Here is a 25,424-nt window from a genome sequence, read left to right as displayed (position 1 = left end):
GGGAACCAGGAATAAAATGTTCAGGGCTATTTCTTTTTCAGAAGATAAGGTAAGATCTTTATTATTGTTATAAAATATAGATGCAATGTTTTCTGCTTCAGTACTCCAGTTTTCTTTGAATGTTAGCCTTCTATATTATTCATAGCCTCTGGCATTAACATGTGAAAGTGCTATTTATGTTTTAAAGCTCAAAAAATAATGTGAGCTTTGATGATATCAGTGAATACAGCCTGCTCTTGATTGAACCAGGTTCCATAGGACACAGCTGCAGACTACTAAAAAATCAGAAATTATATATTTTCATTTCTTAAGAAATAATTTATAATTGTATTTAATAATAAGTCAAAAATTTAAATGTTTTTAAATGTAAAAAACAAAAATCCAATCAGGAAAAAATCTTTTTGATTAAACTCTGAATAATCTGTTACCTTTACTACAAAATACTTTCTATACCTACTGATAGTTAATTAAAACTTTACACAAGTAAAATTTTCAACACTAAACTTGCATACCTTGTCTAGTATAGGAAAAACAGTATTTGCTCACTTAAAATATTCTCCGAAGGATATTGAGTCTCCCTTAAAACTGTAACATGAGCTCACTGGATTGGTAAGAGTTTAACCCTCCTATATATGTGTGACAGACATAGATATAGAGATGTATATGTGACATTTCTTTTGCTGCTCAGCATTCTAAATGTCTATACCTACTTTTTCCTCGAGTTGCAAACCACAAGCCAAAAAACTTGATTCACTGACTCAAAACCAAACACATTCTAAGTCCTGGTATCTCATTTTAGTTGTTAACGTAACAACTCTTTCCTCAATGAATGTTGTTAACAGAATGACAAAACAAACATAAATTTGTCTCACAGTATTTGCTTACTTTCTGATGGAGATACTTATAAGAAGTACTATGGTCACACAATAAAAATAAGATAGGAGAGCAGAAAACAGAAGCAAGGCCCTAAATCACAAATTTTTAAACGTTATCTTCATTTTCTGTTACCAAAAGCATGCATCTCTGTTTTCCCTTATGCATATCCCTAGACAGCAAGACTTCCACGTAGATGGCTTTGTTATTTCTTATTTGAATTTATCACTCTCCTTCACTTTGTCTTCCTTTCTTCTTATAAACACATCAAAAATTGTCTATTTAAAAAATCTTCCCTTGGGTTTCCCTGGTGGTGCAGTGGTTAAAAATCTGCCTGCCAACGCAGGGGACACGGATTCGAGCCCTGGTCCGGGAGGATCCCACATGCCGCGGAGCGGCTGAGCCCGTGTGCCGCAACTACTGAGCCTGCGCTCTAGAGCCACGACTGCTGAGCCCACGAGCCACAGCTACTGAAGCCCTCATGCCTTAAGGCCGTGCCCCACGATAAGAGAAGCCACCGCAATGAGAAGCCCGCGCACCGCAACGAAGAGTAGCCCCTGCTCGCCGCAACTAGAGAAAGCCTGTGCGCAGCAATGAAGACCCAACGCAGCCAAAAGTTAATTAATTAATTAAAAATATCTTCCCTTTAATTGTTCTACACTTTTGAGTACTATACTTTTGAGTGTCTTTCTTCTTACTCTTTCAAATCACCTAACTTCTTTGAAGGACAATGTGTATCTATTCTGCTACTGGGGAGAAAAAAAACAGCAGAAAAATATGTATCCACACTTCCCATTAAACGTGCTCCAAATTGAATTAATCATTTCTCTGCTCTACCAACTGACTTCCCTCGTCCTTGGTTTCTTTATTTTTGTCTTCATTGTTCTCTCAATTACCCAAACTCAAAATCATGAGTGATGTTCTCTTCCTACCCACAAATCAGCAATTCTTACATATGTTTTCACTGCAGTGTCTTTCCTATCCATCCCTTTTCTCCAGTCCCACTGCAGCTCTCTGACCCTTCCTCCATTCATACTTTATTCAAATCTTATTTCATTCCCTACCCATTGGTTCGCACTAGTCTAGATGCTTTGGGTGACAAGGAGATGCATCAGATAAGAGATCTTTTTGTACTAGATTATCTCCCATCTAGACTCCTTAAGATCATTGATTATTTTTTCCCTACCAACCTCAACTTCTCCCTGGTCTCTGACTTTAGTCCCACCAATAAAAATCCATCTTTTTTCATCACTGAAAATTTATTCTTATTCTGAAAAATGACTCCAAATTCTGTCACTTCTTTTTCCCCCAATTCTCAAAGTTTTCTACTTGCCTTTCTAACTATCATCTCCAAACTACCTTTCCACCTCTAGTTCCCCTACTGCCCTATCAATAACCTAAAGACCGGGGGCTTCCCTGGTGGCGCAGCTGTTGAGAGTCCGCCTGCCGATGCAGGGGACACAGGTTCGTGCCCCGGTCTGGGAAGATCCCACATGCCACGGAGCGGCTGGGCCCGTGAGCCATGGCCGCTGAGCCTACGCGTCCGGAGCCTGTGCTCCGCAACCAGAGAGGCCACAATGGTGAGAGGCCCGCGTATCGCAAAAAAAAAAAAAAAAAAAAAACCAAAAAAACCCTAAAGACTACTCAGACTGGCATCCTCACCTATGCTTATATCCCCCTCACCTTCCCATCCATCTTTATTCACATCTTTCTCTGCATCTATCAGCTTTTGTCCTCTGTGATCCCTGACAAAATTCCCTCCATCTTTTTAGTGTCACCTCAAATGCCAACTATGCCTTGGAAATTACCTTAATCTCTCAACCAAATATGGCTTTCCCCTGCTCTAAATCCTTACAGTGTTTTCTTTTACTACTTTTACACGCATATTGCTTGCGATGTAGTTTTAAGCTTTACTTACAACGCAGTTTTTAAGACTCACTTACTGATCTTCACATCAGTCACAAGCCTCACACATACAGTGGACAGCCACGTATTCAAGACTTCTGAGTCCTGACTGACTTAACATATGAGACTCAGTTTCCTCAGCCGTAAAATGGGGATAATGACACCTTTCTAAATACTTATTGTCAAGATTAAATGAGACAAATTGATAATATTCAGTGTGGGCCATGTAGTTGACACATACAAGTTTTTGTTTACTCTTGCAAATATGGTGAACTAAAAACATAGGCATTTGAATTCTCCCAAAGTATTTGAATATTATGACATAGATTTTTAAAAAGTAAAACAATGCCCTACGTTTGCATCTGAATCAATTAGGTTAGAAAGAGAAAAGAAAAGCAGCTAGACTTTTTGTTTAACCTTGCATTAATCCCAATAATCCATAGATGTTAAGTTTATTGCTTCTTATTCGCTTCCATTCTGTGAAATCGTTCATGTGCTTTGCTTCTTTTGCCCAGGCACTAAGCCACAGATTCTGTCCAATTCCCACCAAATTCTGCCCCAGGTAAGTGGCCACATTCAGCCATACCCAGAGCCAGCCGAAGGCTTGGAGGTACTTCAGAATGATTGAGAACTTCACCTAAAAGCAAAATTGTTTTTAAAAATAAAGTTACTGTACTTAAAGTCACACAAGCTAGATTTAAATCCTGCTCTGACATATCCTAAGCTTTATGATCTTGGTCTAAGTTACTAACTACTCTAGTCCTCAGATTACTTATCTATAAATTGGAGTAATGCTAGTAGCCACCTTATAAATACAAGCAAAGTGCCTGCACAGTCCTGAGCACTTAAAAATAAAAGTTGAAATCATGTTAGTTACTATTATTAGTAAACCAGAATATACATAGCTAAATAACATGTAATCCTAATTAAACACCACTATAATGTCCAACTGTTCCATTTAATTCAATTTCTTCAAACTATCATATAGCAACCTTCCTCAAATTCAATGAAAAACATATGGTATTTATTAATAACATTTATATTTGAGTGGTTAGTAACAAATAACACTAGTTATTCTGGTGCTTACCCCACCAACAGGGACCTTTTCTTTTCTCACTGAGAACTGTTTTCCTTGATCCAATAAGGGCCTGATAAAGCAAGACGATGTACATTTTTTTTAGGTTTTTAGATCAACTAAACATTTTTTAAAAAGTTAAACATTCTCAACCACTTTATTGCACACTCTTCTGCTTCATTAACAGAGACCTGACTTGCCGTGATAATAATAATGTTCCTTTAATCTTCTGGAAGGGAGATCGTTTATTCTTTTTTACCCCATATATTTTAGGGCCAGGGCATATTGTATGATTTTTTTCACTGCTTCTTCTAGATAATTATCCTTCAAACTTGAGCCAAATCCCTAGATTGTGTAAGACAATGCCATCTGGCTGTACCATAATCTGTGCCTCCGCATCTACTCGCCTCCTGTCCTATCAGAAGACTAGCATCAGGCTAATTCGTCCCACTTCGTTCTGCCACCATTCTGGGTGACGTCACAGCTGACAAGGACAAATGTATTAAACTCAATCTCTTTTCACGTTCATGACCTTCATACTTCCAGAGTCCTGCATCTGCATTCTACATTGGCCATCAACTTTCATGACCGCAAACCATGAATCTTATTACCTGGAACTAATCCACCTTTGAAAACTTGACTCCAATTGTTTCAGTCCCTGGCCATAACATAACCTTTTCTATTTCTAAATTGTACATTCAGTTACTCTCACTGTATTTGGTTTTTATTCTACCTAGACCCCAGTTCCCAAATGTAACTTTCTATCATCCTTGCCCCCTAAAATGATTAACGATCCTGGTTTACCTGGGATATTCCTGGTTTTAGCACTGACTGTCCCACATCCGGGAAACTCTCAGCCCCAGGCAAACCTAGGCCCTGTCTCGATTCCTTTTATTATCCAACCTGTACTCCATGATTACCATGTCATCCAAACTGTGGTGACATTCTGAACTTTAATAGCTTTCTTTCAATTAAATTTCAACGTTAAAACTGACAAGTTAGCCTTTGTCACACTTGTTGCCCATCTGCGGAGTGCTGCTTCAAAAGATCATAGAGCCCAGCAAACTGGCTCCACCATAAAGTAATATCTTCCTTCCACCCGGGTTTTTATAGTGCCTAGAAATTCTTGCATCTCTCTCAGAAGGCGCCCCCGTGTCCTACTTGATGGAGAAAGTCAAAGCAGATAGGGAAGTCAGTCACCACACTTCTACTTTTATCTGCATCTCCACCCAGCCTTTTCTAATTCTCTCCTGTAAAAAACAAAGGTAGTTTTCTCCTCAGATCTAAGGATAACCTTATGAGCTGAATCCCATTCTGCCCCATTTTCTCAAAATACATTTATTAAATATAGCGTTTCCACACTTTCCTGTCAATGACACACTTGACAGTGTCTTTTTAAAATGCAGATTATAAGATTTCCCCTCTAGAAATCTGTCTTTTAAACAAATGATGCAAGGGATTCTTAGCTTAAGGCAAATCTAGGAGACCCTGAATTCTGTCCTCTCTTTTGTTAATCTTCATAGTCTTCCTTTCTAGCAACTCCTTCCCTTCAGCCCACAGAGAACTCCACATTTTTCTCATCTATAATTAATACCATCACCACAGAAATGATTCCACCCTCAACTGTATGTTCAGTTACTATCCTACTTCTTGCCTTCTTTCTGTAGCCAAACATTTTTCTGCCAAACCACCTTTTTCTCCTCGAACTTTCTGGCACCTGGCTGAAACGGTTTCCATCAATGGGGCCTTGATAAAGTAAGTACAATACTTATTGCTGTATTCATGGGATACTTTAAAAATTATTTCACTTAAACTCTCCATGGCATTTAACATCATTGACCGTTCCCTTGCTGAAGAGACATTTCCTCTTACTTCCCTACCATCACACATTTGTGTTTTCTCCCACCTCTCTGGGCCTCCATTAGTTTCTGTCTTCCTTTAACGTTTGTATTTCCTGAGGCTCAGTTCTAGTCATTATTTCCTTTCTATGCTCCACACTCTTTTCTGAGCACTCTCATGCATTCCCAGTTTCAACAACCTTCGTCTTTGTGGGTGACTCTCACATGGATTTCTCAAGTCCATACCTCTTCCTTGAGCTCCAGATCCATACGGTGAAAAACCTACTTGCCACCTACTTCGTCTCTGCTTGATTATCTCAAACACGCCCTACACGAAACCAGTTACTTCCTATCTCCTCAAAAGCTTTCTCTGGCCACGACGCTTCCTCGGTCTCAACATTGACACATTTCCAACCAATCACCAAGTAGCTGTCAATTCCTCTGGAATTGTGTTACTGAAGAAATGTTTGGAAAATACAGAATGGCACGAAGAGGAGCAAAGACAACAGAGGAGAAAGAAGAGAGAAAACAGACGAAGACAAGCAGAAGCAAAATACTCATAATGCTATATTCCAGAGATATTTGGTGCTAACATGCTGGTGAGGATTGCTATAGTCTTTTTTCTATATGTGTGGTATCATAATTCAAATGTTGCTCTATAACAAGTCTGAATTTTTAAAAAATTTTACCCGTGGTCTTTGTAACTCAGTATATAATGCACCTCAAATACTATTCTATTACAGCATTATATTTTGTCAAATGGCAACATAATATTTTATCATTTTACTATATTAAGATTTATTTAACAAAATCAAAATGTATACTGGTTGCAGATTTTTCCTGCTTTAATTATTGCTGTAATGATAATTCTCTTTACACATCTCTCATGGTCCCTTGTAGGGACATAGGAGCATGAGATATGCTACATTCTAAGTCATTTGATATATCTAATATCAAACTGACCTCTAGAAATTCTAAACTGAGGTACATGCCCCCATTTCTCCACATTTCCCATTTTGTTTATCAGAATAAGAAATGGCTATTTGATCAGCCCAGTAGTTCTTCCCTTTCCGTCTCTGGCATTAGTGTCAAGAAACATTCTGTGGGAGGTTGCAGTACATGCATGCCCTTTGTAGGATCAGCTTTACCTCAGGAAAAGATACACTATTTAACAGACACTTTCATCGGAATAGCTCCTGGTATATGATTTGGGTTAATTACTGTCATCATCCTTCAAGCCCTTGGCATGGCTTCTGTTTGGATAAGCAAATTTAGCATTGGTGTCAAGCCAAAAAATTAATTCTTAATGTAGCTGGATATAAAATGCTATGAACCCAACTGTTAAAAGGGAATTAAGGCATCCTAATTAGACATAACTAAGAAAGACCAATAATTTACTGGCCACTACACAGGAGGGTACTGTTTTTCCAAACTACAATGTTAATTATCCTTTTTCCACAAAAGTTCTGCATTTGGTCCTGGGCATTTTGTTGTGAATAGCAGGTTTTATTTGAATTTTAAAAAAGCAAATTTTTTTATGCTGGTAGAGAAGTTTTAAAAATGAGTTTTACTCTGTCCTTCAGAAACCCTTGGGAAAGTCGGCATAATACCGGTCTGCATATTTTTGTATAAAATATATAAAATTAACATACTGAAACCGTTATCCCTGAACTGAGCATACAGTTGCAAAGTACAGAGTATGTATGGGAGGATTAAAGTGATTAATAGAGTCTGACATGAAAGCCAAAAGGGGGCAGTCTAGATACTAAAATAGCATTTCCAGTTTATTTTGGTCGGGGAAGATAGTAATAAATATTTAAGGAAATAAAATAATATATACCATATAAATTTAAACCAAAAAATGAAAAACAAAATATTGAAACAGTTCAACTTATTTTAGTCCCCATGTGAAAACAAAACTAACATCATAATGTAATTCTAACTCTTAAATTTCAAAGGGAGGGACTCTCAGTCATTATTCGGTCCAACTTCTTTTCCACCTCCCGCTTGATGGGTAGTTAGTTTCCCTGTGAACCCTTCCATGAGGAAGATTCATTGTTCTATCTCAGTACATCCCACTGTAGAGAGTCTCCATTGTGAAGTTCCTGTCTGTTTGTATCTTCCAATCTCTAGTCTATCTTAATTCTGCATAAATTGGAAATAATTGGGTATGGTTAAAAAAAATTAGGTTGAAAGTCAGGAAAATCTTCCCCATGTAATGTTACCTTACCAAATGGTAAAGCAGATAAAAAATGATGAAAGCTAGACTAGGAATAGTATAGAAAGTAATAAACTAGGAAATACATGGAAGTAGGCAAAGATGTACATGTTTTGGAGAAATGAAAATAGGTCTCTGACCTCTCAAACAAAAAATAAAAGTGATATAATTGCCATGCCTAAAAACAAGAAAAGATTGGTATGTGGGGATTCATGGACCTCCAATAACATTTTTATCACAGTCATTAAAAAGTAAGTTTGACGCTGGGTTCTGTTGACATGAATGTGCCATGGTAGGATTGAGGTGATCCTTTTGATGTACTCTACTGAAGAAGTAAGTTTCAGCAATGCTGGCTTCTGTTTGAGCCGCCAGAACTTGAGAAATGTTTAGAAACCAGTTCTGTAAACAAACGTTTATAGGGATTGGGGTTCTTTTTTCAAGGAGAAATTTTGTAAAAGTGGTTCACAAAAACTTTAAGAGGTTCAATTTGGATATGACTAACCGTGACTTATAAATAGAAAAAATGATTTATTACAGAGGAAAGGGTATGATTATGTTTATAACAATACTTATTGATTTTTAAGATTTAAGCCTTAAAGCAAGCTACTTATTGAGTGTATGGTGAGACTATACACAGGTGAAAACTCTCTTTATAATTTAGAGATTTGAAGATCCCACAGCCCAGAAATTTCAAAGTCTGTTTCAGTGTATTTTTTGCTTTTCTTGGATATCCTTAAAAACTGACACTCATTTAAATGAAACTTATTGTTATAATGGTAAGAAAAATAAAATAAAATAAATGATGGATTAAAAGTTCCTTGAGTGTGCTTTCAGTCTCTAGTTATTTATTCATCCATTCAAAGTACTTACTGAACACATGCTATTCAGTGTTTAGTTGAAATGTGTTATGTAGATGGCAAGAGAAGAGTGAACAAAAAGACAAAAATTCCTGCTCTTATAAAGCTTATAACCTAGAGGTAAGAGAAAGACAAAATAAAGTAAATAAGTATATTTTCCAGTACACTGATAATTAGTAAAAATTATGGGGGAAAAAGCATGGAAGGGGTAAGAAGTATTGTGGTATAAAATAGGGTGGCTAACTAAGTCTTCATTGATGAGGTGACATTTGAGCAGAAGACCTGCAGAAGATGGGCGAGCAAGCCATATGGATATCTGGGAGAAATATGCCCTAAGCAGTGGGATCAGAAAGTGCAAAGGCACCAGGGGAGGTGCATGCCTAGCCTTCCAGGAATAGCAGAGTCAGTCTTGCTGCAGTAGGATAGTGAGATGAGCTTTAGGAGGTTCTGAGAAAGGTAAACAGGTCCAGGTCCTCCAAGGCTTTATAGGTCATTGTGAGGACTCGGGATTTTACTCTGAGATGTGAATCCTTTGGAGATTTGGGGCAGAAGAATGACATGATCTGACTCATATTTGTAAAACAAACCACTCTGGATGTTACGCTGCAAACAGACTGTACAGGGCAAGGCTGGTGGCAGGAAGACCTGTAAGAAGACAATTATAATAATTCAGGGGAGAAATGATAGTGATTTGGACAAAGGGAAGCTGTGAAAGTGATGAGTAGTGTTTGAATTCTGGATTCTTGGATATATTTTGAAGATAGAGCCAATGGGATCTGATGATGGATTGGATATGGAGTAAGAGAGAGGTCAAGGGTGATTGCAAGATATTTTATCTAAGCAACGGGAAGAACAGTGTTGCCATTAGCTAAGAAGATTAGACATCAAAGAGGAGGGTCCAACTCTGGGGTTCAGAGGACAGGTTGGGCTGGGGATATAAACTTGGAGTAAAGGTAATTAAAGTCATGAGACTGGATGACAACACCAAGACAATAAAGAAGAAAAGCAGTCCAAGGTCTTTATGATCCAGAGGAATAATTTAATTTACCTATTCAGTCAGCTAAACCTGGTATGTACACAGAGCTCCAAGCTGCAACATCCACATCATCACACAACCACAGGAATATCCAATCCTTTCAAAAAAAATAATAAATTCAAGGCCCATTCATTCACTCGAGGTCAAAACTACAAAATTCTGAGCTATTGGATCCTGAAGTATTTGCTTGTCTCTAATCCATTCCAATCCTGCATTTTAGCACCTCCCTATAATTCTAGCCACTTACTTTTTAAACCACTTTTTGCTATTATTCCTTTTTTTTTTTTTTGTCTCCTCTTTGCAACTGTTGGAGTATTAGGGCAAATAACTGATTAGGTTAATTTGCTTCAATCACTGTTCATTTTAATTACTTACAAAAATGAAAAAGAAGTATAATATAACAATCTAATCAGGGTCAAAGTTTTATTATTTTTATTTCTCTCTTCCTTTCCCTTATCATTCTTTTCCTCCCTCCTTCCCTTCCTCTTATTTTTCTAAACAGATTCATTTGAGGTATATCTTTAGCTCACACAGAAATCTGAGTAGGTTTCTTCTAGTAGAATTTGGCTAGAAATTACTGAGAGTTACTATGTGTCCCAAATTAAGTCACATACATCTCACTTAAAAACTTAGATACAACCTTGTAACTCCTAGTATAAAATTTGGAAACCACTAAGTACATTTTGTATCCATCATAATGTACAGATCACTTTTATAGCATGCATTTTAAATGCTAAAAAATGTAATTAATTAGTCCATAATCCCTATGAGCCCGGTATTACCCTAATACTCACCTATCATTTTGCTCCAGGATTTGTTCTTTCAGTACAGTTCTGGAGTTGATTACACTGACTCGCTTTAAAGCATGAGCTGCGGAAGAAGACGGTGAGTGCTTTTATACCCATAAAAGCAAACAATGCACAAAATAGAGAGAAATATGATGAAAGATTATACAAGTTAGAGAATTTTTTTGTGTTCTGGATCCACAGGTATACTGGGAGCCTTTCATTTTCCCCATTATTTCTTATTCACCTAAAATGTTTTGTAATGTCTTGATAAAACTAAGATTCCATAATGAAAAAGCCTACGGAGAAGTTCTTTCTTAGACATTAGAGAGGAGTGCTAACTTGTTTTGGATCTTCCACAGAAGGTTTAAGTATTTGCCCAAGAGGAACATGACTCCAGTCTTTAAAAAAAAAAAAGCAATATCATCAAGTCTTATAGACAAATATTATTGTGAAAAGTATTAAGAGCATGCAATGGTAATCCCCAAATCTCTGTCATGTTCTTACTATTGTCACTAATAATAGCTTCCTACATGGCAGGCAATGTTCTAAGTACTTTACATATTTTAACTCTTATGTTTCAAAACTACCCCTGTGAGGAAGATGCTACGATTATCCTTATTTTACAGATAAAAAGCACAGAGAAGTAAAGCAGGTAGCATTAATCAAAGTCACACATCTAGAACTACAAGACTGAGGTTCAAGTTACTGTTAGTGACTTCGATGGGAAACATCTCAGAGCTAGGCAGATTTTTGTCTTTTCCCACAGTGTAATACTTAACCTCCTTGAATTTCAGACTTTTTATCTTTAAAAAGAAGGAAGTGGACTTGGAGATTTCTAAGGTCTCTTATATGAACTCTATGTTTTCTTATTTCTAGAAGTAAACATCTGGTCCTTAAAGGAAGCCTCTGATTTACATCAACTATCTCTAAGAAACGTGGGTTTCCATGTCTCACGGAATTAAAATTCAATTTGGGGATGTTTCATCCTCTCCTACCTAAGGCACATTTTCATCTTTATAGCTGATAATAATAATGTTTGAATTTATATATTTATAATTTATAGAACGTGTTCACATACATTATACAATTTGAGTGCCAAAATGAGCTGATAAGATAAAGAGAACAACAGGCAAATTTACCCCTATTTTGAAGGGAAAAATAAAACTCAGATAGGATAAGTGATTTGCCTGAAACCCAAATTTGTCAAAGAGACAGAGAGGGAGAGAGAGAAAAAAAGAGAAAGACAGAGAGATGGAGAGAGCAAGCGTGAGCTGAGCCCTACACTCCTTCCTGTCTTTCACACTACGTCAATGTACTTGTTCCTACAGGTTTGATATAATGTTTAAGAGTTTGACTGGCCTCTGGCATGAAACATAGGAAGTGATGGATTCAAATTCTGCAACTTACACTGTCTTAACTTGGGCAAGATGTATATTAGGACCATGTAGCCTCAAGGGGATTTTGGGGAGAATTAAGTAAAACACTTGTGACTATATTGACAGAATTAATACCTAAGACATCTTAGCTACCATCAGTATTATTAGTATGGGTAAGAATTATCCTAAACCTACAAATATGTAAATTTATCTTTAGTCATATCTTTTTCCATAAACTCTTCTCTCTCCTCTGATTCTCACCTCTTATATAATATTTCCATAAGCTAAGACTTATAGATTTTTCGGAGCTAGATGGAGTTTTAGAGATCTGGTGTATCCAAACCAAATTGTACTGTAAACTCTACTTATCTGTCATCAACTCTGGTAGTGAGGGTGAGAATTATAGGAAAAGAAAAAGTGTCTGGGTCATAAGCAGTTTTGGGGGCAAGGGAGTGATAAAAATGTACACTGTTCATTTCCACATCAGACACCAGGACAAACAGATCTAGTTCAAGTCCCATTTTTCATAAATGGGAAGAATGAAAAGAGGTCATTTTTACAAAGATTCATATAATTATTCAGTGCTAGAACCAGAACCCAGGGCTCTGAAATTGGTCCCATGTTTTTTCCACTATGTTGTGCTGACTTTTACTCCCACTTTCATGTCACATTAAGTTAATAAAAAGTTTTAAATGGAAATATTGTGTGCTTTTTAAAGTAATTCCTGAACAGACTCAGGCCAAAAAGGATAAATTGTAAAAAATAAATGATAGATCACAGATTGAATTTAGAAGTGGGGATCACACTTCTCAAATCACATTCTGTCCTCTTTCTTCTAAATTCCAGTAAAAATGTTCTCAGATATAAGTTGATTTTTATTCACTACTTATGCAAAGAAGAGAAAGAAATTCCCCACAGGGACAGGCCTGCGCCTAACATTTGTGGTAACTGGGGCAAGAGTATAAATGAAGGCCCGCATACCATACTTCTAAGTATTTGATAGCTATAGATGGAACTAACAGACTGGTAAATAAGTTGTATCGCTTACCCTAACACATACACCTTCCCGACCACCTGGAAGGCAAAATCCAGGTGAGAGTGTTTGGAGCCCTGCGAGTTCCTCTGGGGAATGCGGTAGTCCCGGGTGATGTGGTCAAGGTGCTTGCTGGGTTTTCTCCCACCCCAGCTCCACCCCTCACCATGTCTGTGGCTGCCTCAGCTACATGTCCAGACTCTGCCAACCCTCCTCCAAGAAAAAAAAACATCCTTCATCCAAGGAGTAGTGAATGCCAGTAGAGCAGTCGACCCTTAAGAGGGTAGAACTAAAGAATGAGAGCCCAGGTCCTTGGAGCAAATTTATGTCATATGAGCAGAGAACTCTGGGACTCCAAGTACCTGGAGTGGTCAAGGAGTGGCGGGATGGGAAGAGGACCCCCGATGGGCACAATCCCTAGGCCTTGGCCAGAGAGCCAGCCAGGGAAGGCAGAGCGGAGACGTAGTATAGGACTGGGTCAAATTGGCCCAGGTCTAAGGGCAATACTGTAGGAATGTGACTAAATGTAACCAGGTTTGAAGTTGTTGTCTGGGGGATGTTTTATATCAATTGTATATCAGTTGATCTATTTTTGTTCTGCTGTGTGTGGTCACTAATAAAATTAAAATATATATGGCTGACCTTTTACAAATATCTATCTATCTAGTATTAACATGAGTAATTTTATGCCTGCTTTTTAAAAGACTTTATATATATTTTTACTCACCATCCAAATAAATCAAAATCCCAGAAATATTCATTGTAAAAACCATATTCTATTTCTAGTACAAAAATGATCTCTACTCACCACCTTTCTGAATTTTAACAGAAAAGACACAATACTGAAGTAACTAGAAGAAAGCTCAATTTACATTTTCCTAAATCTGTCATATTTCTGTTGCTGAGATAGTAACATCTATTAATGTCAGCTCAACTTCAAGAATGTTTTCCACTTGTTACCACAGAGGACTGGTGTACATAAGATATATCAATGGAGGGAGGTATGATATTTGTTTCCAAAACTGGAGACTTAAACAAGAGCAAATTCCACAACTTTCAAAATTGTGTTCCATATTTTATGGTAGATTAAATATTGAACTTAAAACTTACACACTGCCTGCTTTCAGAGCTATATTTTCCAAAGTAATACAACTTATATTTCATGTTGCCTTTAAAATAAGTAGCAAAAAATATATCCTGGCTCGTAGCATTACAAATCATCCCATTCACTCTGAGGAGACATACTTTTGGTAGAAAAAATGGAGGCAGATTCATCTGTTTAACAAACAGCTATTGAGTACCTGTTATTTGCCTAACATGAGGCTACCTAAGTGCTGGGGATAGAGAAAATGACAGACCACATCCTCATTGCAGCCCTCAGAGACACTCATAGATATATCTTTCCTACACACTAAATATAAATTATTACTTAGCCTGACCAAATAGGCAAGGGCTCATTTCCAAAACTGCTAGCCATTAAGAAAAGACAAGGTCTTCTTTTATTAAGAATGATCACAGCCACCTGACAATGGATCAGGGTTTTCTGAATGTATCTACATATAGAATATTTAAATTTGAGAAAGGGGCATACACAAGGAATAAAGAAAATAGTAGTGCATACCTAAAGTGTATTAGCTTAGAGAAACACATCAGCAAAATGGCTCTGCTTTTTGATTTCATGGCATTAAAATACTAAATTGCACTGATCTTGTTATAAACTGCTTTCATATCTTTCTGACTTTTATATCCAGGTAAAGTGTAAAGTGAATGAATAGATACCAGTTCATGTAGGAAATACTAAGAATAACTCTATATGTCTTCTTTTAGCCTGCAATTATGAAATAGTTCACTGGTTTTCCAGCCATTTCTCAGTGGTGTTCTGGAAAGGTATAGAACAAGGATCATGATGGTGGTACACATGAGAAAACGTCTACAGCTGGAAAAAGATAATGGTACATCCAACTTTCAGAGCTGGAAAATGACTGATCTCTGGAATATTAAACTCATACTAGATTTCAAACATCCTTATGTCCTAATTAGATAAAGACCAAACCACTTCATTTACACAAATATCTATGAATCTTAATTTAAAATACTAGGACTATAGTAACAAAAATTAGTAGTAAATAAACTCAGTTGCTATTTTGTAAAAGTTAGACAAATATCATTCTCCTTTGTCATTCTTCAGATTTTCTTTTCTTTTGTTTCTCTCCCACAACATGTAATAGTATGTTTCAAATATTTATTATTTATTTGACATGGATTTAATTTCAAAGAAAGTAGAATGTTTAGACCCATTATATTCTAAACCTGTAACAGAGCTTATAAATCATCTAATCTCTTATTTCATAAATGAACAAACTGACCCTGGGGCATAACATTTTGCTTAAAAATCATGAACAAGGTTGATTTTTAGCTGATGTGTCCCAACGTATTTGTTTCTTTTCTAGAGAAAGGAAGACACCCAGTTCCTGACTTAAGTAGCATGAATGAAGAAAAATGCATAGTAAGAAATCAGGCAATTCATGGGCTTTCAAAATGGGTAAGCACACTGTATCTTAGGTTTATTTTTCACTGTGTCCTCACCTTTTTCTTGTTCACTGAAGGCCTGAAGCAAATTCGTGAGATTTTTGGTTTTAGACAGAAGTTCCTGGTATGTTCCCATTTGTGCTACTCTGCCACTTTCCATTACAACAATAAGATCCATCAGGGGTAGAAGTGTGAGGTTGTGTGTCACTAAAATTCGAGTCTACAAAAGAGTATTTTATTCCCTGGGTTACAAAAGATGGCAAAAATAAGCCATTTTAAAGAGAGCTGCAATCATTATTTTTTGTCTTTACTATTTTAGAGTAAAATTCTTGGTAGGTGCCAGTTTGAGGCAGCATATATAAATATATTTCACAATGAATGATGATACACTGCTAGACAAAAAAGAAAAAAGAAAAAAGTCAGCAAATGTTTTTAACCCATTAGTTCAGGTATTCTTCATTCATTAAAAATGAATCAAATTTACAGCAAATTAAAAACAATCTTATAACTGTCACTCTTGCTTCCTTTTTCTAAGGTCCTGTAGCATTACAAAAACATGTTTGATTCAAGTCTTTATTTTTAAATCTTTCCATATTATTGTATACATATACATAAAATTGAATGAGAAGATTTATCTTGGTTTCATTTCAATAAGTAAAGACATTTGTCCATTCTTTAAATATTTATACATTTATTTAAATTTTCCAGAATTCTCTATATTTATAAATCTGTAAACACATATAGTGAGTCGATGAGTATGGTTTTGTGGTCAGACAGGCTTTTAAAAATCTCTGTGGCTCTTAAATTAAGCAAGCTACAACAAGTCATTATAAGCCCTGAGTTTCTTCATGTATAAAACAAGAACAACGATAATGCCTATCTCAGAGACTTGCTATAAGAACTAAATGAACTAATTTAGTGTCAAACATAGTATGCACTTGGTAAATATTAATTCCTTTCTTCTTGGTTCCTTCACAAGACAATTGAATTGTTATGAACGCTAGATTAATAATACCACATTTTAAGTAATAAATAATAAAGTAATACTATTTTTTATAAAAGTGCTATGCACCAAAATACCACTTTTCAAAAAAAGTCACCTAAGCTAAAAACAACTCATTTTGGCAGGTAAACCACCTTCGAATATGGTATTAGTCAATGAGGTAATAATCACATAAGTTGTGGTCAGAGTAAACTTGTAAAAAATTTTAAAACATTCATTAAAGTGAGTCTGTAAAAGAGCAATATAACATCTCATTCTTTATGTGAAATTTAACTACTCTGCTTCAACAAATAAAATATTAGAATTTGGGGCATAATGCTACATAGATTATCCTCTCCTTCCCTCACTAAAGCATAAGTGATGCTATGGCTACCTTGTTTTTCAACATGCCAGAGGACCCAATCACTTTTTCAAAAAGTTGCCTTCCAACATGAACATCAACTGCAGACAAGGGATCATCCAGGAGGTAGATGTCGGCCCCACTATAGACAGCTCTGGCCAGACTGACCCGATGCCTCTGACCTCCACTTATATTCACACCCTGAAAATGAAGCAGGAGAAAAAACAGAACCAGAGGAAAAATGTGTAAATCTCAAAGCACATAGAGTTACATCCAAATTCTCTTCTGTAGCAGGGATAGGTAATAATTCAGGGTTAACACTCCAACCTTTCTTTATCCTAAAATTCCAAAAGCCTCTATTTCCTAGTACCACTAATTTGTGCACATTAACAGATATATCTGCTTTCTCTTAATTGCGTGCTTTCAAAAGTAGATACTAACAGTTATGGAGAAAAGAATTTCCGGTTCCCTAACTCTGAAAAGTTGTGCCTGTGGAACATTAAAGAAAACTTTTGGCTGCCAGCTGTGTACTGACACTGGTGATCATTTTTAAATTGACACACAGGAGACTGAGAATAATAGCTAAATTACCAAAGCAGCAATCAACATGTCCTGTTTTCTTCTGTAGAAAGATTAGTACAAGTCTTGTTGGCAAAAGTACAACTCTAAGAAGCAAGAATAAGGAATATACATCACTCTGTGAGAATTAAAGTCGACGTGTACAGCCATGTATGGAGAATTATGGGGCCAGGCCCAATTTACTTGATTTATTTTATGTTTAGTGTTTACAGATCTGGTTTAAAAGCTCTCCATGCAGCACAGAAATCAGCCAGTGCCCTATAATTGTAAAATGTCATTGCTTCTTTGCCTTTCTCGTCCTCCTACTATTCAACAAATATCTCCTATACTCTGGGTGCTGTGCTAGCACTTGGAATTTAAAGATAAATGAAACCGAGCCTCTGTCATGAGGAGGTCACATTTTAGCAGGGGAGCCAGGAGTAAAAAAAATATATACAAAGTACTATGATACATATATGTGTGTGTGTGTGTGTGTGTGTGTGTGTGTGTGTGTGTGTGTGTGTGTGTGTGTGTGTGGTGTGATTATAACAGCTCCCAACTCATGGGCTTGTCATGAGCATTTACTGAGTGTAAAATATTTAGGACAGGGCTTCCCTGGTGGCGCAGTGGTTGAGAGTCCGCCTGCTGATGCAGGGGACGCGGGTTCGTGCCCCGGTCTGGGAAGATCCCACATGCCGCGGAGCGGCTGGGCCTGTGAGCCATGGCCGCTGGGCCTGCGCGTCCGGAGCCTGTGCTCTGCAACCAGAGAGGCCGCAACAGTGAGAGGCCCACGTACCGCCAAAAAAAAAAAAAAAATATATATATATATATATATATATATATTTAGGACAAAGCCAATACCAAATATGGACACAATCAACATTAGCTATTATTACCCAATCACTCCTCTCTCCAATCCATCCTCTGACTTGTCATCACGAATCTTGTAATTATGTTATCATCTTGCTTAAAAATCTTGTATGCCCGTGTCTCTCTCTTCCCATCATCCATGAGCATCAGCAAATTCCTTAGTAGAAACCTAAGATACTTATATTCTGGTATTAACTCATCTTTCAACCACTCACCCAATGCTGCCTTCTCAAGTGACTGTGACCTACAAGCAGACTAGCCTGCCTTTTCATATCTGGGCAGAGCCTATACACTCTGCTTGGGTGCCCATATCCTCCCTTTTCAACTCAAAAGATACTCTAAGTCCTCTTTGAAATCAATCTTCTACCCAGAGTTCCAAGTAAAGTGATTCATTCCCTCCCTTCTTGTCTTTCAGTGTCCTGTTTACTCACCCATTGCTAGAAATGACAATACCCATGTCAGTGTCTCACTCTCCTATGAGCTCGTGCCTAGTTTATCCTTGCATTCCCAGCACATAGTGTCCAAATAAATATTGGTAAAGACAATTGATAATATCATTGGCAGAGATCCAGTTGATTGCAGTCCCTTGAAGACTGGGTGATTGATAGCTCTTTTGCTCACCCTTATATACCCCATTGCAGAATAAGGGCATATAATAGATTAATAACTATTTGTGTTCAGTGGAAGAATGCCAAAGAAAAAGATTAATAAAAGTGAGGAAAATTCTACGTTCATTATCTTGGTCATCTCATAAACAGCTGTAAATAGATTTCTTTTTGAAATATTCAATTATATGTTTATTTTAAAGTACATCATCAGATTGGGAGAAATTTAATTTAAAAATATAAAAAGCAGAAATTATAAGTGGCAATAACATTTAATGACTATATTAAATCTATACTTCACATTTTGAATTTTTCCCACTTCAATTTTTTAGTTACATACTTAGCTATTTCATTTTATTAGAGATTGGCTTTATCAGCATAATGTTCGATATGTATTAACAAGTTTGAAAAGGAAGTCACATTTCTGCATAATTCTAGCTATGGTGCCATTTCACCAAGGGATAGTGAAGATGCCAGAAAAAACACAGAGGTTGCAAAAAAATTAAATCAATTTAACACTTCGAGAAAATACATCTGCAAAGTAACAGGCTATGAATGAAACCGAAGTAAGTCTAGTTAAAGGTAAAATTTGCCTCATCCTAGATTTTATTTTTTAAATTTTTATTGAAATATAGTTGATTTACAATGTTGTGTTAATTTCAGATGTACAGCAAAATGTACACCCTCGATTTTAAATATTTCCCCTTTCTATAGTTTTGTTCTATAACTTTCAATTTATATAACAAGACAATTAAATAACTTGAAGCCAGGGTAAAAATGCCTAACAATGTTATTCTAACTCTCTTCTCAGAAATTCAAAGCACTAAGGATTATTTACTTATCTTCATAGTACACAAGAATCGTAGGCAGAGGCTGCTTTTGCATTCATGTTTAATTAGTGGAGATTTTAGTCATGGGTTGGGGATCATCTCTTGGGCTTCATACTTTGGCTCATGATATCTTGTTTTGTTTTGTTTTATTTTTAACTCCAAAACACTGGGTAGCATAATGACTATTCATTAATGAGATGAAAATAAAATAGAGCAAAGAATACGACGCCTGGGAAACAAGTTCCTCTTAATCAGGAATGTGTAAATATGGAACAGGTACATTCATGACAGCATCGTCTCAGAGCCTCGTTGGAACCTGGCCTTGGTGCAACCACTGGAGACTGGGGCTCTGTTGTTACTGTCCTAGCCTTGACTTTGTGCACAAGAGCTTCAGGAAGAAACAAAACTATTATTCCCTCATTAGATAGTGAACGGCCTTATGCCAGCAACTAAGGCAAAGCATTGATGATCCACTTGGTGGGCTTTCATTCCCCCATTTGGACACTAACAACAGAATTTCCTGCTGATTTTTAATCTATTTTCAAAATAGTCAATAATAAATAATTATTCGTCCTTAATATGGCCATCTCTTTCATAGGAATTCTACAATGACTTTTTAAAATTATAGTTGTATAGCTCTTCAGGACCTCAGTAAAAAGGCTATAAATATTCTATTAGTGCAGCTGAATGGAATGTTATTCCTGCATAAGATAAAATATATTTTCCTTACTCTTTCTCCAATCTCAGTTTGATCTCCATTTGGTAACTGCTCCAGATCGGGAAGGAGTGCACAGGCTTCCAAAACTCGCTCATAAAGCTGCTTCTGCATGACAGAGCCAAAAAGAATGTTTTCTTGCAAAATGCAATTCTGAATCCAAGCCTGCTGGGAAACATAAGCCACAGAGCCCTACAAAAGAAAGATATAAAATAAATACTCTTAACAAGGGAAAAGGAGAACTTGCATGCACCACATTAAAGGAACGTATCTAGTCCATGGTTTTGCTTTCTTTAAATTGAATTTAAAAATATTTAGATGATTTCTTCAATGTAAATATATTCTATCTACATTTTCATCTTATATCCTGTTTTAATCTTATGTATTTTTATTAGAGGCCCCTTCAAATGAGTTACTTGGTGCCTTTTATTTACTTTCACTCTAGCTTCTATCAAAGTTACCTGTCTGGTGGGATTTTCTGGAAGCAGACACTGAGTGTATTAGTCAGCTCTACCTACCCTAACAAGGTACCATGACCTGGGTTGCTTAAACAACAGAAATTTCTTTTCTCACAAGTGTGAGATCGGGTGTTGGCAGGGTTGGCTTCTCCTGAGGCCTATCTCCTTAGCTTGTAGATGGCTTTCTTCTCCTGAGTCTTCACATGGCCTTCCCTTTGTGTGTGTGTCCTAATTTCTTCTTCTCATAGAGATATCAGCCATACTGGATTAGGGCCCACCCTACTGACCTTATTTTAACTTATTATCTCCTTAAAGACCTTATCTCCAAATACAGTCACATTCTCAGGTACTGTGGGTTAGGACTTCAACATATGAATTTGGGGGGAATACAATTCAGCCCATAATGTTGAATTTGGGGTGCAAGTTGTTTATTTGGGATCAATTCTTAGGAAAGAAAAGGAAGAAGGAGGATTGGGTAGAGCAGGAAGTCGCACAGCAATTCAGATCCAACAAAGATTTGGTCAACCCTTCAGAGAGCTATGGAGGTGCATCACCCATCAGTTGTTCTCTGTTAGGCTGAACTGGCCTGGCCTTTCAGAGTGGGACCCCAGGAGGCCAGCATGAAGGTGCTGATGTGCTATATGTACTCCCAAGGCGGGGTGGCAAGCCCTTCCTAGAAGGGGGGTTCTGGGCAGCACATCTCTCTCTTCCACATACTCTCTGCTCTTAAATTCATTTTTTGATAATTTTATATCTTGACATTATTCTTGAATATGACTCTGCTCCATAAAATATCCTTTGAACTAGCCCTTGTCTTCCAAAGGATTCCCAGTATTTGAACTAGAGACTCACATTTCAATCTGCCCCATGGACTCTATCCAAACACTGATTTGAGTATTTTGAATATTATGCACTCTGTAACAATACCACACATTTGAAGTACTTTCTGACGTAGACCTGTGTGTAACTACCAGTCTTTCGATTTCTACCAACTACTTTGAAGGTCAAAGATTAATTTTTAATTCCTCCTTGTTGAGCACTTAAGACATAGAATGGCTTTTGAGCCAAAACAATATAGTTCTGATCTGACTTGATCTTGAAAACAAAAGTAATTGCTCTTGAATTGCCTCACTTAGTGAATAACTTTTGATTAGAATAGCATATTAAATCTGTCCTCGGGTGATAGAAGTTCTGAATACTTGATATACATTAGTCAAGATAAGGGGAACAGAGGGTGAAGAACACAGGAGAAAAGATTGTAGAACAGGGAAAAGTGGTATATAATATAAAACCGGAACTAAATACTACATTGAGAGGTGTGGACTTGATGTTCTGGTATGACAGCAGCTGAAAAAAAGTTAATCAATTTTCACAGAGATGTAAATTTTTCCTTTTATCATCATTATAATTATCATTTGCGTCTCACATACAAATGAAAATGTTTTTGTTTCATTTCATTCTTAATAATAAAACTACAATAGAAGTTTTGCTAATTCAAAAATGGACTCTAAATCTCTGATGTTTTATCAAAGAACATTGAATATTGGATACTCTGCATGAATGATGTCTGATGTAAGCCTTAGAAACTGAGAATAGGGGATCTTAGAATTTGAACGTTGGAATGATATGCCTCAAAAAAGTGCTCATGTGAAACCTTGAGAAACAGAAAGATGTAAACAAGATCACCTTATAAATACTAAATGTTAAGTTGGCCGTGCCATCATTATGATATTACTACTAAATTAGATATAATAAGGATGACACATATATTTAGGATTAAAAATGTTTTCAGAAATAATTCAGAGTGTGGTACCTCAAATCCTCCACTGATCCAGACCAACAAGCTTCCTAAAGAACAATGTGCCCAATTATACAGACAGATAATATTGTTTCCCTTTAAAACAAATATCGTATATTAACGCATGTATGTGGAACCCAGAAAAATGGTACAGATGAACCAGTTTGCAGGGCAGAAGTTGAGACACAGATGTAGAGAACAAACATATGGACACCAAGGGGGGAAAACCGTGGTGGGGTGGGTGGGGATGGTGGTGTGCTGAATTGGGCGATTGGGATTGACATGTATACACTGATGTGTATAAAATTGATGACTAATAAGAACCTGCAGTATAAAAAACCAACCAAACAAACAAACAAACAACTAATACTAAACTTTCTTTGGGTTATTTGTATGGAAATACGTTAATATAAATGTTGCAGACATTACATGAAATTTCTAAAAATCTTATATGTTCTGGTATAATGTTATAAGTCATAATTCTAGTTATTACTTTAAAATGTATATCTCAGAAATAAATAAATTTCATTGTCAGTTGCATTATTATGAACTTTCATCAAATCTTTAAAAAAAAAAGAAAGAAAAACAAGCCATTAAAGAGAAATTCTTCCAAGAGAATTAAAACACGTTATATACCTCTGAAAAAAATATATATATATATTGTTTCTCTTTGACAACCCTAGCGTAACATAAACAAAGTGTGTCCTCTCTGCTTTACGATTAGTAATAGCAATGTTATGGTTTCTATTATCACCATGAACACTTTCTTAATTACGAATTCTCAAAGGTATCAGAAATAATCTTTAAATCTTACCATGAGTACCTCAACAATCATAATGAAGATAACAAAACCATAAAAATTCATAGGGAGTCAGCTGACTCTATGTCAAGAACTAGTCTAGGTCTTTGCACATTATCTTATTCAATCTACTGCTTAACTTTTCAAGCTTATTATTATCATTTATGCATCAGGTGAAACCTAGAATTGATATTGTTTTTATATTGATACACTCCTAATTATTTTTCAAGATTAAATAAAAGGCTACCTACTTTCTGATTGTTTTTCTCTTTAAAGCAGAATTTGTTGTTTTTATACCGTTTCATTTAAAAAATCTAATTTAAATACTTGTTGTAATTGATCTTAGTATCTCCCTCACTAGACTATGAACTCTGTAAGAAGCGTAGCATATCCTATTCATGTTTATTTCCCTGGTACTAAGTGCTAGGCACATAGTATGTGCTCAATAATTGCTTTGTGAAATTAACCAAAGAAACTGAACGATAATAAAATCAACATGACAAGCATTATATTTTTAAAGGATACTTACTGGCCTAGGAAAAGGTATAGTCATCTTGATCGATAGACAAATGGCTGATTGTAATCATTAGGAAGCACATAAGGAGACAAAGATCGTGTACTTAAAGTTAAATAGCGGTATTCATTAAGTGTAAACTTATCAGAAAAAGTCCTAAAAATCATACTTGATTCCAAACTAAGAAATAGCAATGCTGAGAGAGAAATAAATAATCACTAAAGAACTGGAGTCAGGAAAGATATAAAGACATGAGGAAAGATATATTATGAACAAAAAATAAAAAGATTTGGAGTTGCTTTTTCCTCGAGAGCAAAACTGTGAAGACACTGGTTTCAGATCTATAGAGCTTCTCCATCTTGTCAGATGTGAGAGGAGCGAATAGGTAGTATTTTACCTAACAGTTAGTTAGGTCTAAGGAAAAACTCATTAGATAGTCTAGTATTTCAGAGAAGAAAAAGCTGATGAAGAACTTCTTGAATTCTTATTCCTACTGACCTTTAAGAATAAAACAAATGGCTGGGAGTGGAGTAGACCTCTCCTTAGTCCAAAGGCTTAAATTTAAATGTAAGCTGTTAATATTATTATTTTCCTGAGGTTTTTCTAGGTCAAAGGTCCTTCTCATGAGCAACTACAAGATTTCTTAGAAATGGAACGGCCATAATTACTTAGGAAACATTGCAGTGAATGATAATTAGAAACCTAATCAAACTATATTATAAATCACATTCGTTTCTCTATAATTGGTTGCAATTTAGTTAATATCATCAAACAATTACCATAAGCATTCCTAAATGATTTGCTGAAGTATTTGGAGGACACAATGCTCTTACTAAGCCATCCATAGTTAATCAATTTCTGTGGAAATTTAAATGATTGTTACAAACTAGAAATGCTCATTAAATACTTGCATCTTCAATTCAATTTTATAAATTCTTATTGACACTAATGATATGCTGGCTGTAGCCTATTACACTAGGAGATGTGAAAAGAATGCATTGTTGACTTTACCTTTCTTTGGACTACTCCTTTAAGTTTCTCCATTTCCCCTAGAATGGCAGAAAGCAGAGATGATTTTCCAGACCCAACTTGCCCTATAACAGCCACTAAAGCTCCTTCTGGAATCTTTATGTTTAAGCTGCATGACAAGAAAAGGAGAGAGATGACATAAGAAGTTCATGTTATAATTGTTTTTAATGTATATTCCTAGACAAGTCACTGTATCACTGCACTGGGTATCATCCCTGAAATTGCTGCTATTCACACTGTCCTACATTCCAAACTTCCAAAATGCAACAGCAAATGCTGCAGAGGAAATAGAGGAAATGAAAAGGGAAAAAAGAGAGTAAAACAACCATAAAAATGAAATGTGCAGTGAAAGGTTTAAAAAAAATCTTGTAAATTCC

The 25,424-nt window shown here is 36.3% G+C and overlaps 1 protein-coding gene across 2 annotated transcripts in view; it reads right to left on the bottom strand.

The window, feature by feature from the left end:
- Window positions 1-25,424, bottom strand: part of LOC105747738 (ATP-binding cassette sub-family C member 2-like) — a 78,089-nt gene that overhangs the window by 18,918 nt on the left and 33,747 nt on the right. For both annotated transcript variants that reach the window (XM_049710551.1, XM_033406873.2), the window contains 7 exons: window positions 25,030-25,156; window positions 20,465-20,641; window positions 16,905-17,072; window positions 15,586-15,748; window positions 10,597-10,672; window positions 3,866-3,926; window positions 3,196-3,415 (listed from right to left, as the gene is read on the bottom strand). In XM_049710551.1, coding sequence (XP_049566508.1) covers window positions 3,196-3,415; window positions 3,866-3,926; window positions 10,597-10,672; window positions 15,586-15,748; window positions 16,905-17,072; window positions 20,465-20,641; window positions 25,030-25,156 — 992 coding nt within the window. The remainder of the gene's footprint in view (window positions 1-3,195; window positions 3,416-3,865; window positions 3,927-10,596; window positions 10,673-15,585; window positions 15,749-16,904; window positions 17,073-20,464; window positions 20,642-25,029; window positions 25,157-25,424) is intronic.

Source organism: Orcinus orca, chromosome 5 (genome assembly GCF_937001465.1).
Source record: "Orcinus orca chromosome 5, mOrcOrc1.1, whole genome shotgun sequence".
NCBI classification, from domain to species: domain Eukaryota; kingdom Metazoa; phylum Chordata; class Mammalia; order Artiodactyla; family Delphinidae; genus Orcinus; species Orcinus orca.
Note: the sequence above shows the minus strand (reverse complement) of the source record. Positions and strands in the feature narration are given on the sequence as shown.